This window comes from Bombina bombina, unplaced genomic scaffold (assembly GCF_027579735.1).
Source record: "Bombina bombina isolate aBomBom1 unplaced genomic scaffold, aBomBom1.pri scaffold_405, whole genome shotgun sequence".
Taxonomy (NCBI): Eukaryota; Metazoa; Chordata; class Amphibia; order Anura; family Bombinatoridae; genus Bombina; species Bombina bombina.
In genome coordinates, this window is record NW_026512406.1 from 26751 (window position 1) to 42728 (window position 15978).

At 35.4% G+C, this 15978-nt stretch overlaps 1 protein-coding gene across 4 annotated transcripts; it reads right to left on the reverse strand.

Moving 5' to 3' along the window:
* Window positions 1-526: 526 nt before the first annotated feature.
* Window positions 527-15371, reverse strand: LOC128644291 (sestrin-1). Of its 4 annotated transcripts, none has more exons than XM_053696957.1 (10): window positions 14903-15371; window positions 11590-11655; window positions 11217-11417; window positions 10126-10308; window positions 9763-9993; window positions 8633-8777; window positions 8384-8493; window positions 6370-6560; window positions 4009-4153; window positions 527-1263 (listed from the first exon to the last, which is right to left on the reverse strand). In XM_053696957.1, the coding sequence occupies exons 1-10, from the start codon at window positions 14978-14980 to the stop codon at window positions 1177-1179; spliced, it is 1437 nt and encodes a 478-aa protein (XP_053552932.1). In that variant the 5' UTR covers window positions 14981-15371; the 3' UTR covers window positions 527-1176. The 4 variants fall into 4 exon arrangements, with proteins under 4 accessions (XP_053552932.1, XP_053552931.1, XP_053552933.1 ...); XM_053696956.1 differs by having other exon boundaries at window positions 8384-8496; XM_053696958.1 differs by having other exon boundaries at window positions 8384-8496; window positions 15268-15360.
* Between the last annotated feature and the right edge of the window lie 607 nt (window positions 15372-15978).

Below are 15978 nucleotides of genomic sequence, written 5' to 3' on the forward strand. Positions count from 1 at the left end.
GGTTTAAAATCGGTTCATCTTGTTAACATAACACACAGGCTTAACAGTGGCAGAGAGGTTTAAGCAAATAGATTTTCAGTATCTGAACAAATTTGTGAGCCCTCTCATTAGTACCCCCACTATTATCTCATGAGTAATTCAAAACGAGACATTGTTTCTAATGCTTTATTTAAAAAAAGTCAATACTGACAGACATTGGAGAGAATTAAAAAAAAAAAAAAAAAAAAAAAAAAAAACACGTTTCCTTTTTTGGGGTAGAGTTTATGCTTTACAATTCTATAATAGAATTTTTCACACAATTCTTTTTCAAAACCAGCTGTTAATTTTGAATAAAAAGTTAGCATCTAGGGCGAAAATCTGTAAAGCCGCCCCCCCCCCCACATTGGCAAAACGTGTTGTAGCATCTGGAAACAGTCAAGATTAACAGAAGGGTGCATCCCCATTCCCTGTAGTCATTTAATATCAAACACACCTAGTACAAAAGAAGGGGAACAAGATATATATAATAAAACATTAGGAAGACAACTTCAGTTTTGCTTTCTTTAATAATACAAAAAATATTGTATGTATAGATCTCACAGCTTCTTACAGCAAAACACATTAAGGGAAGCCGTATCCAGCAAAAAGGCAGATGCATGATATTTGCTGCAATTCTTTGACCACAAAACATGCACAAATAATAATAAAAAAACGAACTTATTTGTACATCCATAAGACTATAGGCTCAGCTTGTAGCAGTGTTCATGAATGTGTTTATGGGATGCCTGCATCTTGTTCATTACACCGTCAATAGAATAGCAGCACCTCTGGAGTTTCATTCTGTGTACACACATGGCTGGGGTGAAGAGGAAAAAAATAAATCCAGTCCGACTTCTTGAAATATCTTTGCTGCCTTCAATTCTCATCCACAAGTGATTTACCCGTGACATTGGCTGTATTTGATGCAAACAGATTTGCATATACATGGCGGGATACTAAAGCAGCATCAACTCACCACAACATTCGGTTGTTACAGTTCTCAGCGGTAGTAACCAAACCGCTGATATGATGGGAGATATGGCACATAAAACTTCAGAAAGTTATCTACCGTAAAGGCAAGGAGAACCAACAGTTCACAATGCAGTATTGCCCTGGTTACATTCCTCTTTGTTTTTTTTTCTTTTAGTCAAGTAGAAATCAGGTCATATAACGAGTAATTGCTCTCAGAGCATACAGTAATTCAGCTTGCATTCTCGCTTCCATAAGAAGCAAATTAACATGAACCTGAAAAACAAAGAAATTGATTAATATTTCCTTTTATAAAACTTGAAACACACATATATATAAAAAAACACCTTATTAAAAAAGGGGATAGAAAACTTCAAAAATAAAAAATATAAAAGTGCATGGGTGCTTTTCAATTTGAAATATAAGCCTTGTTGTAATATACTTCTAGTAAAGTTATAACTATTTTTCTGCGGCATACGCACACATCCTGCGAGAGCCCGTGCACCGGTATTTAAACACTGCTTGCGCAGAGAGGTGGCAGTGGTGTGTATTGTTTCTGAAGACATCATTTGCATCATACAAGCTACTGCCAAGACCCGCTAAGGAGGTGTAGTGTTTAAAATTACTGGTGCACGAGCCCTTAGGATATGTGCATATGCTGCAGGAAAAACTATTTTTGCTAATTTTAAGTATATTGCAAAAAGCCTCTATTTCAAAATTGAAATGCACGTTTAATTTGTGACCTTTCTATCCCTTTAAAATGTAGAATCTGTAACAAAGGTTTAAGGTAAAGGCTCAGGCAATTTATACTATTTGATGAGACATGGAAGGGTTACATTAAAAAGGTACATAAAACCCGCATTTTTTCTTTCATGATTCAGAACGAACACAATTTGAAAAAAAAAAAAAAAAAAAAAAAAAAAAAAAAATTCTGTTTATTTCTATTATCAAATTTGCTTCATTCTCTTGGTATCATTTGTTGAAGGAGCAATGCACTACTGATTTCTAACTGAATACATGGTTGAGTATGTATGTATGTATGTATGTATGTATGTATGTATGTATATAGCCACAATCAGCATCTAGAACCTAGGTTCTTTGCTGCTCCTAAACTTACCTAGATAAACCTTTCAGAAAAGGATAACAAGAGAAGGAAGCAAATTAAATAGAAGTAAATTGGAAAGTTGTTTAAAATTATATGTTCCGTCTAAATCATGACTAATTATGACTTTACTATCCCCCTTTAATTTTTAATTTCATAATATATCAAGGGGAAAGGAAAATGCTAGTTTAGCAAAACCATTCTGCATTTTTTTGCTTTAAAAAGTAGATAAATAAGCAAAATTTGTCTCTTCATACTTTCAATGCTGAGATGTCATATTCCTGTGCAGGAGACATTTTTTGTTATCGTCTTAAAAAAAAAAAAAAAAAAAAGGGGGACATGAAAGTAAAAATTAACCATTTATGGTTCAGAAGATACTTTTTAATTTTACTTCTGTTATCAAATTTACTTTGTAGCTTGGCATCGTTTGTTGAAAGACATTCACATGTCAGCTTAGGAGAAACAATGCACTGCTTTCAGTGAGCCGCTGATTGCAGGCTATGCACATATTCCTTGTCATTAACTCACCAGATGGCTTTAGTTAGTTCCCCAGGAGTGCATTGCTGCTCGTAATCTGACCTTGTATATTTAAAGGGATAGGAAAGTCAAACTTAAAAAAAAAAAAAAAAAAAAACCTTGCACGATTCAGATAGAGATAGAGTCTTAAAATGAAAAACTCTATTTTCAGAAGTGTTTAGTTCTCTTGGCATCCCTTACTGAAAAAGAATATGCACATATTCTGCACTAATGGGAGATAGCTACTGATTGACGACTACACACATTTGTCTCTTGTGGTTGGCTAACTAGTTGTGTTCAGCTAGTTGTTAGTAATGTAATGCTGCTCCTTCAGCAAAGGATAGCAAGATAATAAAGCAAAATTTGATAAAAGTAATTTGGAAAGTTGTTTAAAATGTATGTTTTGGGGTTTCCTGTCCCTTTAACTCCTTTGCAGGTGACATGGAACAGTTAAATAAAACATTATGAACCTTTAAACAGTGTGTGTGTGTGTACGCGTGTGTTTGTCCTATAAAAAAAAAAAAATTTCAGCACATCGTGCACTTAGAAAATGCCTCTATTTTTAATATACCCCAAAAATAAACTACCAGCCAGAATGAAAAATATATTTCTTACAGTATTTGTATACTATATATGGTAAACGTTTTTTATTTCCTAAAAGTGGAACATGCAGCGCTGTAAATGCACAAGCTACAGAACTGAGTCTTAAAGGGCCATAATACCTAAATGTTGAAACACTTGAAAGTGATGCAGCATAGCTTTAAAAAGCAGACTAAAAAAATATTACCTGAACATCTCTATGTAAAAAAGAGAGATATTTTACCTCATAAGTTCCTCAGTAGCCACCTCCCATTGTAAAGGATTTCTAAGCAGCATATCAGTATGTCTGTCCTGGGACAGCTGAAGGGATGAGCCTCGTGCACTCTCATCTTATTTCCCAATTCAGTGTAAGGAAGTTTACAATGAAATATCATGAGTTAAGTCAAATCTCATGAGATCACAGTAAAAGAGTTTGTGACCTCAGCACTGCTGTTTGCTGATTGGCTGCTGTTCATTTCTTCATTATTATTTTTTTTACCTGCAGCTGAGTATAACTTTTTACACAGAACTTACTCTGCTGAGCTGAGGATTATTGTGAAGTAAAATATCTTCCTTTTTTACATAGAGATGCTCAGGTGATATTTTCCTGTCAGCTTTTTACAGTTATACTTCATTAGTTTTAAGTGATTTAGCATATGAGTATTATGTCCCTTTAAGTAGTACAAAATAAAATGTACTACATAAAAATCACTGGTGCTGGCTGGTTGTGTGACCATCTGCTATGGTGGTAAATTATTAGCGAAATATGAATGCTTGTGCCAGGGGAAATAAAAAAAAAATTGTTTGATGTAAAAAATGGTCACCTTCTCAGAGTGCTTGAACTGCCTCCAGAAACTGTCATACATTCGCTTTGTGGTCTTTTCTGGACTGCACACCACATTTTTTATGTAAACTTTAAAGCTTCGGTCCAATAACTGATTAATTTCTCCATAGTCGTAATCATCATATCTGTGCATAAAAATAAATAAAAAAACCCACGTATGTTACAAAGGGCATGTCAAAAATATTTAAAAAACAGAACAAAATATGAACATGCTTAAAAATACACTGCACAAACAAAAACACCTCTCTTACAAATTTTAAGTTCTATCTGAACCAGCCAGTTCAATTATGACTTTTGTCCTTTTAAAGTTACACTGTACAATTTTTTTTTCCTCATTGGATGAACCTCAACATGTTGAATGAAAAATAAAAATGTGAAGAAAAAGCTGTTCAAATTTAAAAATACTCATTGTACCGATTAGCCAGTAAGTATGGACAGGAAGGGCCTATTATCCAACAAGCATTAGTGGAAGCACACACCGGATCAACTTTTTTCTAGATTTTTTTTTTTTTACTAAGTGTGTAGGGTTGCACCGATACAAATAATAGTATCGGTGCCGATACCAAGTATTTGCATGAGTACTTGTACAAATGCACCAATACTTAAACCAATCCCTTCAATTCCTACCCATACGCCATCTTGTGGCGTTTTTAAAACTATGTTCCCATTTCATTTTAAGCTGGAGTGGAGACTTAAAGGGACACTTAACCCATTTATTTACTTTCATGATTCAGATAGAGCATGCAATTTTAAGCAACTGTCTACTTTACGTCTATTATCAATTTCTCTTTGTTCTCTTGCTATCTTTATTTGAAAAAGAAGGCATCTATGCTAAGGAGCCAGCAAATGTTTGGTTCAGAACCATGGACAGCACCCTTTTACTTGTGCTGTCCAATCAACAAGGACAACCCAGGATGTTCACCAAAAATGGGCCGGCATCTAAACTTTTAAAAATCTAAAATTTGATAATGAGTAAATTAGAAAGTTGCTTAAAATTGCATGCTTTATCTGAATCACAAAATAAAATTTGGGTTTAGTGTCCCTTTAACTAAAAATTGTTCACTTCTGTTCTGCCAATACAAATTGCTGTTATTTGTATTATTGCACGTCAGGGACATAATACTCATATGCTAAAATGACTTGAAACGGATGCAGTAAAACTAAAAAGCTGACAGGAAAATATCAACTGAGCATCTCTATGTTAAAAAAAAAAAAAAAAAAGGAAATGAACAGCAGCCAATCAGCATCAACAGTGCTGAGGTCATGAACTCTTACTGTGATCTCATGAGATTTCATAGTAAACTTCCTTAAACTGAATAGGGAAATAAGATGTGTGCACGTAAGCTCACTCCCGTAACTGTCCCGGGACAGACATACTGATTTGCTGCTTAGAAGTCCTCATATATACACACACAGTATGTATGTATGTATGTATGTATGTATGTATGTATGTATGTATGTATATATATATATATATATATATATATATATATATATATATCTTTTTACAGCTATGCCTGCATCACTTTCAAGTGTTTCAACATTTGGGTACCATGGCCCTTTAATAAGAACTTGCCACTAACTTTTGAAAAATTACTCTAATTGCTAGATTGCCTGTTATACTGCTAGTTCTCATCTTGCACAATTATGCTCAAAACATACTGTACTCTGAGGAACATCCTTAGCCAGGGCTGGACTGGGAATAAAAAGCAGCCCTGGAAAAATACAAAGCCCAGCTCTATTTTCGGTTGAGTCAGTAGAATGTAAAATGCCCCATTTTTCTCAAAGGGGATTATTTGGATACTCCTTCCCGAATATTATTTTCAGAATTAAATTATATTATTTTGTATTAAGTACAAATGTCAGATTGAGGAGTTATATAGGCACCCTACAACCCAATTGCATCCAGTAATCACCCCTTTAAATTGTAGCTTTCCAGCCCCAGCTGCTGCAGCTGTTATTAATATATGTTATTGCAATGTTTTTATTTATAAACATGTTCTGTAAACTTTGTGACAACAAGCACATAAAACGGTTTTATTATTTAAAAATGTATTTTGAGATTAAAAAAATAAATAAAAAAAAAAAAAAAAAAAAAAGAGAAAAAAACTGCCTTTAAACAAATCAATAAAGAAACAAGAACTGGCAAAATTTCAGAAAACGTAAGGAATATGTATTTGATCTACTAAATTGTGAGTTCTACGCTGTGCGTGCTGGTGAACACCCAGGACTGAGTTCTGCAGTGACATGGGATGTGTATGCTGTCCAGTTTGAGAGTGCAGTCCATTTCAGGGTTCTATTATTTACATACATTCATATGTATCTTAAGACGAAGACTTGCCTTATCCCAAACATGCAGTGCACATAATTCCATATTGCACGTCTCAGAGTTGAGGTATCTACATCTTTGTGCATTGCCATGGTGTTATATGTCAAGTTGTAAGCAATATGGAACTTCTCATCTAATAGCTGCCCAACATCTGGATAAAGGCGATTAACTAACGAATAGCCATGGTCTTCCCAACTGTAATCCTGTAAAACAGCAATTGGAAAATGTTTTTATTATCAAATTTAGACTAGTTGTAATGAGTACTTCTTTCAAATAATAATAATAATAATAATAATAATAATAATAATAATAATAATAATAATAATAATAAATGTAAAATAAGGTCATTCCTTTTCTGTTTGCAGATGGTTCTCTCGGCAAATATGTAGATCTGCAATCTATATTATAATACAGACAGGCGAGGTAAGAAACACCAAGCTCCCTGACAGAGTAGGCTAATAAATAAAAATAATAATGAGGTTGCCAGCGAGTAACCATGAACCACTTATGTTATAAAGTTGTCCCTGTTGAGAAGTCACACACTTCTTCTAGCACCATGTTGCATCACAAGTGTGACAACACCTACAGTGCAGTTCTACATATACACAGCCAGCTATGCAAGCTTACAGCATTACTGGTGTACAGGAACGAACAAGCTTACAGCATTATTGGTGTACAGGAACAAACAAGCAGGTAGGTACATGAGACTGTGCCGAATAATTTAACAACATTTATTTTTAATAAGCTCATCTTCTATAGGTATGGGGAAAAAATGCATTGCTGCAGAAGATTGCCATCTATTGCCGCATAAAAGAAAAACAAAAAAAAAAACTAACTAGGATCTTCTGGATTTTGCTTATTTGTGCATTTAACTTACCCGTAGCCACCCTCTCTCTAACAAACAAATATGCTTAAATTTAAAGGAGGGTAAAAATAAACTACAGCCTGTGCTTAAAAGGTTTTCCAGGTAGAAATATGGAAGATACACAACTCTTGATAACTGCAAATGTTGCAAAAGCGTCTAACCATCCTTCTAAAGCCAAGAATGCACAATATAATATTAAAGGGACATTGTACACTAGATTTTTCTTTGCATGTCTTGTAGATGATCAATTTATATAGTCCATCCGAGAGTGTTTTTGTAACAATGTATAGGGTCGCTTATTTTTAAATAACATTGTGCTGATTTCCAGACTCCTAACCAAGCCCCAGTTTAGATGTATACTGATGTAAACAGATTTCAAAATTGCTACTCTTTGTATAATGGGTCTTTTCATATGCAGGGGAGGGTCTGCTCTCAGCCCCTATTTCACTGGGTGTCCTAACCTCATCAACAGTGCTGAACTGGGAGCTTCTACATAAGTTTTTAAAAAGGGTTTTATACCGGATTTTTATATCAATATCTGTGTATATTCTTCTTTATAGTAATGTATCACATGCAGTTATATGAAAATTGTTGTATACGGTCCCTTTAAGAAAACAATTTTATTTTAGAATACAGAAACACCCACAAAGTTTCTCAAAAAGACTACACATGAAGTATTTAATACATTGTGGGTTATTTTCAAGGAGTCAGTCTTCGTATTCCACACTTAGGTTTTGTTAAACTATACAGTGTACTGGCTTTAAGTGTGATGTGACTTTAAATATTGTAATAAAAATGTAGTGTGATCATTAGAAGCAAAGTTATATTTGAATGTTTATGAAATTGGCACGATCACTACATAAACTCAGCCTCACCATGTGCAATGAACTTGCAGACAGAAATGGTATAGACACTGCAGAAGAATGCAGACATTCTAAAACAACTCTTATAGTCGTGCTATTCTGGCACCACAAGGTTTTTATTGTCCTGTTTAGAATGACTGCATTTTCAAGCCAACATTTTAATAGCGTACCGTGACAAATGTGCCCACATTTAGAAAACACAAGTCTTAAAAAGGATAGCCAACTAGGTACGAAAAAGACAAAAAAAATCCCAAACTATTGGAAAACAATTCCCCACAAACAAATAACTTTTTTTTACCTGCACTCTAAATGTAGGCACATGCATCCCACGACGTGAGAAATCTTTATATCCATAACTTGTATCTTCAAAATGACGAGAAACATCTCGTGCAGGAGGAGGGTCTTCATCTTCTTTTGAAAAAGAAAAGGTAAATATTAATTCCAACGCACGTTAAAGAAAAAAACACAACGGAATCTAAACCACCAATGATGGGTACATGCAGATTTTCAAGATAGCTCTATATGGGAGCATTTAATTGGTGTGTACCTGTAGCAAATGCCAACATGCTTTCCGTCTTTTCCCTTTCAAAACGAGTTGCCATCTCTTCTTGACTTGCTTCTTCCTCGTCCCTACATTCTTGTAGCTGTTTCATTTTTTCCATTAAAGCTTCAACTTCACAAGAATCTGTACCCTGCAAAATAAAATATACATTTAAAAAAAAATTAAAAAGAAGAAGTTATTGTGCTCATGAATTTCTGAACAGTAGGTGGCAGTGTACCATGTCTCAGTGTATGAGCACAGGGTTACTATTGAGCATTTGTTTATTGTATAATGCATGCATTTTTCCAGTAGATGTTCCAGTCCAGAATAATTAGACAATGGTTACTAATGCAGATGTATCAGTTATGCACCAACAATAATTTCCTGTTAAGATCAGTTTAAAAGGAGCATTAAACCCCAACATCTTTTTTCCCCCCATGAGCCAGGTAGAGTGTATAATTTTAAACAACTTTCCAATTTACATATATTACCAATGTGCTTCATTCTCTTATTTATTGAAAGAGGCAGCAATGCACTACTGAGAGCTAGCTCAACACACTGAGTAAGTAATGACAAGAGGCAGCAACCAAATCATAAGGAAGCTCCAAGTAGTGCATTATAATATAAGTAAATGGTAAAAGTTGTTTAAAATCACATGCTCTGTCTTAATCAAAAGTTTAAATTTTGACTTTGTCCCTTTACGGTTAATTTTTTATTATGCAAAATATTTTTGCCATCATTGCTACTTTTTCAAATACATAACAGAAAAAGTAGGAAAAAAAATGTCCCTAGTAATTTGTGTTAACTTGTGTGTGCACTTTTTTATTCCTTAACCCTTTCGTGACTGGGTTATAAAGTCTACATCGGAACAATGTTCCTATGTAGACAAATTGAAATCACGATCGCAAGATTTCAATTATGGGATCAGATCTGGGGGGCGTCCCTATGACGCTAGGAACGCCCTCCAGACCACGATCAAATCCTGCAAGCGCAGTAGGCTTCAGGACAGCCGTTGGTTATGACGTATTCCGTCATAACGGCTTTAAAGCCCAGCGCCGTTGTGACAGAATACAACGGCGGCAAAAGGTTAAAACTCAAGTTTACTATACGAAAAAGTTAAACAAACAACAACTTACCATCACACCAACTTGTGTCTGATGACCCACATAGTTGCCATTAGTAATATCACAAATGCAGTAGTTGCTGACAGAGGGAGGGCGGAAGGTAGGGCCACCGTCACTGTGAATTTCTGGATTTATTCCACAACCGAATGTAAAAGAGGCTAACGAATGGTAGTGTGCAAGGAGGACTACTGCGTGGATTAATTCTGCTAGAGACCAGCTGTGTTCACCAGTTTTTAGTAGTTGCTAAAAAAGAAATACATATTTTAAAAATAGTTCTCTCTTCTAAAATCCACATAGGTCAGAGTACACTATAAATAAGTATATGGCATGAAGCAGCTACTAGACCACTCTTACTAATCAGCATCAAGGACTCACCTCAATGTGCTCCTTGGTAATAAGCCACGGTCTATGCGCCAGCATCTTGTTCAGTTCTCCCAGGTTGCGCAACTTCTGAGGTGCATTTTCAAGGCCATTCAACCATTTTTGGTCTCCTCCATTATGAATAAAGTCATTGACATGTAGATTCACAAGATAAGAGCACTGGTGCCTTGCTGCTGCCTGAAACATAAAGGGAAGGTTAAAAAGGGACATTGTACACTAGATTTTTCTTTGCATAAATGTTCTGTAGATTATGCATTTATATAGCCCACCTGGGTGTGGTTTTGTACCAATGTAGAGTTTTGCTTATTTTTAAATAACATTGTGCTGAGACTCCTAAGCCTAAAAGTTTTAGATGTATATGGATGTCTACAGACTTCAGATTGCTTCTGTTTGTATAATGGGTCTATTCATATGCAGGGGAAGAAGGAAGGGGGGGGGGGTCTGCTCTCAGCAACTTTCAGTTGGTGTCCCTGCCTAACCCATCAACAGTGCTAAATTGAGAGGTTCTAAGTACGTTTTTAAAAGGTTTTATACTGGATTAGTATCTGTGTGTATTCTTTATAGTAGTGTCTATTACATGCAGTTATATAAAAATTGGTGTATACTGTCCCTTTAAAAAGGGACACCTTGTAATAACAATAAATTAATATACTAGGTCAGTATAAATAATTATGAACACATTAAAATCTTCTTTGTTACAACTGTTTTTCACTAACCAAATTGTACCCACCACTTATTTAGTGGAGTCAATCAGGACTAGTTACAGAGGTAGAGCACGCTAGCCACTATCATTTTGGTTTTACAGTTTGTTATCAGATCATTTCTGCCAATGCCACTTAGGAAAATATATGCAGCAATGTTTGGCTTGTGAAGTCGAAAATGTATTTATTCAACTCTTTATTTTCAGAACTGAATTACAGGAAGGGGGGGGTAGATAAATAAATCCAAAATAAAATGCAAATATATTTAACTTTGCATAATTAAAGATTTTATAGTAGACTATATTAAAGTAGTGTTTACTTTCATGATGTATTATGACACCCTGAAAGGATTGCTACAGGTGAAAGAGTAACAGTTGTGCTCACCATAATCCCAATATAGTGCTGGTAACAAGCAGGCAGAGGGCCGTCCATCTGTAACAGATAGTGCTGTGTCTTTAGAAAGCTCTCCAAGTACTGTGGGTGAAAAACCATCACCAGTGTTATGTTATCCAGACGACCCATATCTGTGAAAGCATCAGAAAATACAGAGTGCATATTTGCATCCTCCCTTCCAACTTGAAGAATCTGTCAGAAAACCAGATGAAGATGAGCAAACACATTCAGAAGAGTATAAGGACTATTTAGCTATAGCAGAACTTAAGGGTCATTCTTTTGTATGCTCTATTTTTAAAGTTAGAAGATGTCGGACTCTATGCTGATAAATTACCATAGAATACAAATAATTACACATACTAACCTCTCCTGCTGGGATGAACCTGCTAGGTCCTTGTCTTACGGGTCGAGGAATACTGATTCCTAGTTCCTGTAGAGAAAAATAAATATAAATAAAAAAAAAAAAAACTATTAGCTGGAAGCAAAGCCAGCATAAAATAGACAATTTATTTAAGAAGATAACAGATTAACTGCAAATAGAGAATACTTAGTAAATATGTATAATTAATATATTTGATTCCGCACGCTGAAAGTCTAAATGTGGTGTGTGCCTTACTGTAATCAGATAGAACATTCTCTCACTTTATAATACAAGTGGCCATCGCATACGTCTATTCTTTTTGCACAATGATGTAATCAGTAGAAACATCAGGCTGAGCATTCTTACTAAAGAAGAGTTGCTAAAATGCAACCCTGACTGTAGGCACGTCTTGAATAGTCATCTTTTTAATTTTTTTCTCAAATAACGACTGGGGCCAAAGGTCTCTAGATGATGAAATATGGGTGGTTCAAACAATAATTAGAATCCCAGCTAACAAGGCAGCAAGGAAAAGCATGTAACCATAATTACAAAGTATTTCTTATGATTTTAGCTGACTATCTTATGCATCACTGTCATTTTCACAAATTGGCCTAGTAATAAGGGGTTTTCAGGTGTTTGACACATTTTGCCATAGGATTCAATCACCCTATGAATCAGCAATATTGCTGTGAGAGATTAGAAACTAAAGGGACATAAACCTGCCTTTTAAGACCAGGCTTCTCCGATCATGGGAGCCACGATCTGCTAGAATCAGTCCTAGGTCATAAATATATATTTTTTTGTTTTTATTTATATTTGTCAGGCTACAAAACATATGTATCTGGCTCCTCATTTTTGACAGACCCTTAAATCTGACATAAAATGTGTCAAGCTTTATTTTTAGGATTATCACTTAAAAATAGCAAAGAAAGGAAATCAAATTTTAAAATTTGTAACTGAACCGAAGGCACAAAGAATCATGTCAGTGACAAAAGTGAAGACGTGACAAGAATCACAACTCTACTTAAAAAATATCCATTACGTCATACAATGCAAGGTATACGGTTTATTAGGATTATGGTGGGTCTAAAGTGCTATTGCAGTTCCATATTATATACACTGGAGGGGGCCGAAATGTTGTTTGTCGCTATATTCAACACAAGCAGAGATACAACTGCATGTGAAAAACAATCCTTTGTCTGCTAACAGGTATAGCTCAGTAATGTATATGACACTGCAGCATTCCAACAAATGTTAAATGAGCTTTATTCCTACAAATTATAGAATATGCAAAACTCCACATAGCAGTTATCCAAAAAATGATACATATTTTAATATTACAATAAAATATTGTATACTATTGACATTGAGATTATATATATATATATATATATATATATATATATATATATATATATATATATATATATATATATATATTATATATATATATATATATATATATATATATATATATATATATATATAATGAAGCTTGCACTCACTGGATTTTTAGAAAAGGTGCTTTATTTAGCAATGTTTCAGGTATTTATTTAGTGATGTTTCGGGGATCAATCAACCCTTCAGACTCGGGTCTGATGAAGGGGTGATTGATCCCCGAAACTTCACTTTTTTGTGCTAAATAAAGCACCTTTTCTAAAAATCCAGTAAGTGCAAGCTTCATCTATTCTGTATCAAACCGTGCCTGCACGCCTTTTTAGTGAGTGCGTTTTCTATGAATATATATATATATATATATATATATCTCATTACAGTCTCACATTATTGTGTTGTAATGTTATATAGCTGGATTGTGACACTTAGTGAGTGATATACAACTATAATATTACACACCCCCTTGATCATGTACCAAGTACAATGGAATACAGTGGTGCGTTAAAATGACAAATTACACGCACAGCACTTATACATTTAACACCAATATATCACATAAAGCACAGTACTTTTCAGACCCAGCAAATGATGAAGTGGTTCAGAATACTTTTTAAAAGCCAGATTAAATATTTTAGGGGCCCATGCATTGTAACAATACGTGAATATACAGACTGGACAAAGCAGTGTCATACGATTGTTCAGCATTCACTAGTGTGCAGAATTCTAAAACATTTGTTATTCATTTTAAGTAAAAATAAATAAAGATACAAAAAGACTTTATGCAGATTTGACCAAACCTCTTCTGACTATAATAGAGCAGAGTTGTTTTAATTATATCTCCTCAACAAATCTTAAAAGCCAACTGGTCAATTTTGGAATATTTGAACATCAAAATGTGATGTGAGTAACAATACATCCAACAAAGAAACTAAGAACAAAAAATTGATTGGCATGTCTATTGGTTAAGATTTCCACATCTGCAACCTTTTTACACTTGTGGTTCTGAAGTTTTACATTACAGTTGTATTATATCCATATAATTTGTGATGCATCAGTCATACGGTTATTATACATTTAGCACTCAGTGAGTAATCATTTCTAAGTATTTAACCCCTAGAATAAAACAACTTGCCTTTCTCTACCAAACAGACTAATGTCATATGTTCAAAACTGTGATCTTAAAGAGTAAGTGCAGCGAGCTCTACATCGAGAAGAATGAAAAGCAGAGTCAAGATTTGGGAGGGAGGGGGAGATAAACTGGAGCTCATTCAATGAGCTAGAAAAACAAGCGTAAGGGGCAGGCCAATGGGGCCACAGAAGGGGGTATGTAATGTTTATACAGAACAGATTATTAAAGAGTTTTCTTCCAATCCAAATTCCAAAAAGACGCACCTGAGAGATCAAATATTGATTAATTTATCTCGTAAGCACTTGGATGACAGAGGGGCTTGATTCAGCCATCACCAGCATCCAAGGAGTTAAAGAATTAGAATCAACCTTTAAACAAAGCAACATTCCCCAACTGCTAATTGGCTCATTGAACAGCTTATAAAAAAAAAGTTAACATTCAGCAAGCAACAGGATAATGAGCACAAAGGTTCTAGTGTTAACGCCAACTCAAAGTCCATGATTATTGCAAATGAATTGCAAAAGCAGTAAGGGGGGCTGCAATTATTGCATCAAGACCGAGTCGCCTAGACCAAGACAATGAATATCTCTAAGACAAACAGTTATTACAATGTCATTGTTCAACACTAAGGCGACCCTTCGATGTAAACAGTTTCACTCAACAACAAAGGAGCTGTTCTGCCAACAAACCATTTAATAAACTACTCAGCAATACAAGTTGGTAAATCAAGCCCTAGGAGCCTTTAGATGCGGTATTATCTTCTTACTAGCAACATCCCGGGCTTGTCCTTACCTTGTTGTTGCAGACTCCACTACATCGGCTGCAAATGATCTCTGGCACCGAATTAGCTGATCGGGGTGACAACCTCATCCTCACCTAATGTCACCGGACTGCACTTTAACTATAAAGGGGGCGGACACGCACTGTGGCTGGAACACTCGAGAATATTATGCTCAGCTAACGGCAGCTTTTTATTGGTACAAAGGCAGCGGCACAGCGCTCTGTTTCCAGTAGATCTACACTCTGCACACAGAGGCAACTTTTGTTTCACTCAGTACTAGAGGACGTGCAAGTAACGCAACTAGTGAGCCGTCTTATATAGCTATGTATACGTTTCTGCAGCACAGTGACGGTTTGCAGCATATAAAGCTACATACATGCAAAGGGTACAATGATATTCCTGTTCTAGATGTTCCCGAACCTTCTGTTCTATCTGCAGCTGCTGCTCACTCCTCACACACAGAGCCTCAAAGCGCTGCCCTAGACTGAGCAGTCTAATAAACAAGGCTCAACGAAGGGGCGGAATAGAATGTAGCCTTGACAGCCACGCCCCTCACAAGAAATTAAACCAATCCCAAGAAGAGAGCATGGATGTCATCCAACCAGAATCTAAAAAATATAAGAAGCTAAGGAAGAGAAGAAGGGCAAGAGGCAGAATTGCCCTGACGTAATGGGGGCTGGAACTTCAGCTTGTGAAAAACAAGAGCTCTGCAAAACATCAGCGTTGAACAAACACTTTATTCCTCAAAGTTTAACCCATTTTGTACTGGAATGGACATATTAATCAGAAAAATACCATCTGAATGAGTACATTTTTTTTAAATACAGGAAGACATGTTGTTACTAAATCAGAAAGGGGTATCGAATAACAAGTAAACAAAATCTTGTTTTTGTTAAAAACAAACAAAAACAAACCCTGCAATAAATATACATTTATGTCAGTGAGAAGCAGGTGAAAACTAGTACGTTTTTAGAAGAGAGAAAAACCAAGGTCTGTGTGGTTCCTAAACTAGGGCCTCTGTAGAAGGAATTAAAATTGCTGGGATGTAGCCAGGAATCCTGAGATAGGGAACAGAGCATGGGCGTCC

Bases quoted from the DNA above. Each gene is read 5' to 3' on its own strand.
- LOC128644291 (XM_053696956.1), bottom strand. From the start codon at position 14,980: ATGAGGTTGTCACCCCGATCAGCTAATTCGGTGCCAGAGATCATTTGC. The intron at 9,994-10,125 runs GTGAGTCCTTGA...TTTCTTTTTTAG, and splicing joins TTACCAAGGAGCACATTGAG to CAACTACTAAAAACTGGTGA. The intron at 4,154-6,369 runs GCAAGTCTTCGT...TTTTATGCACAG, and splicing joins CACTGCATGTTTGGGATAAG to ATATGATGATTACGACTATG.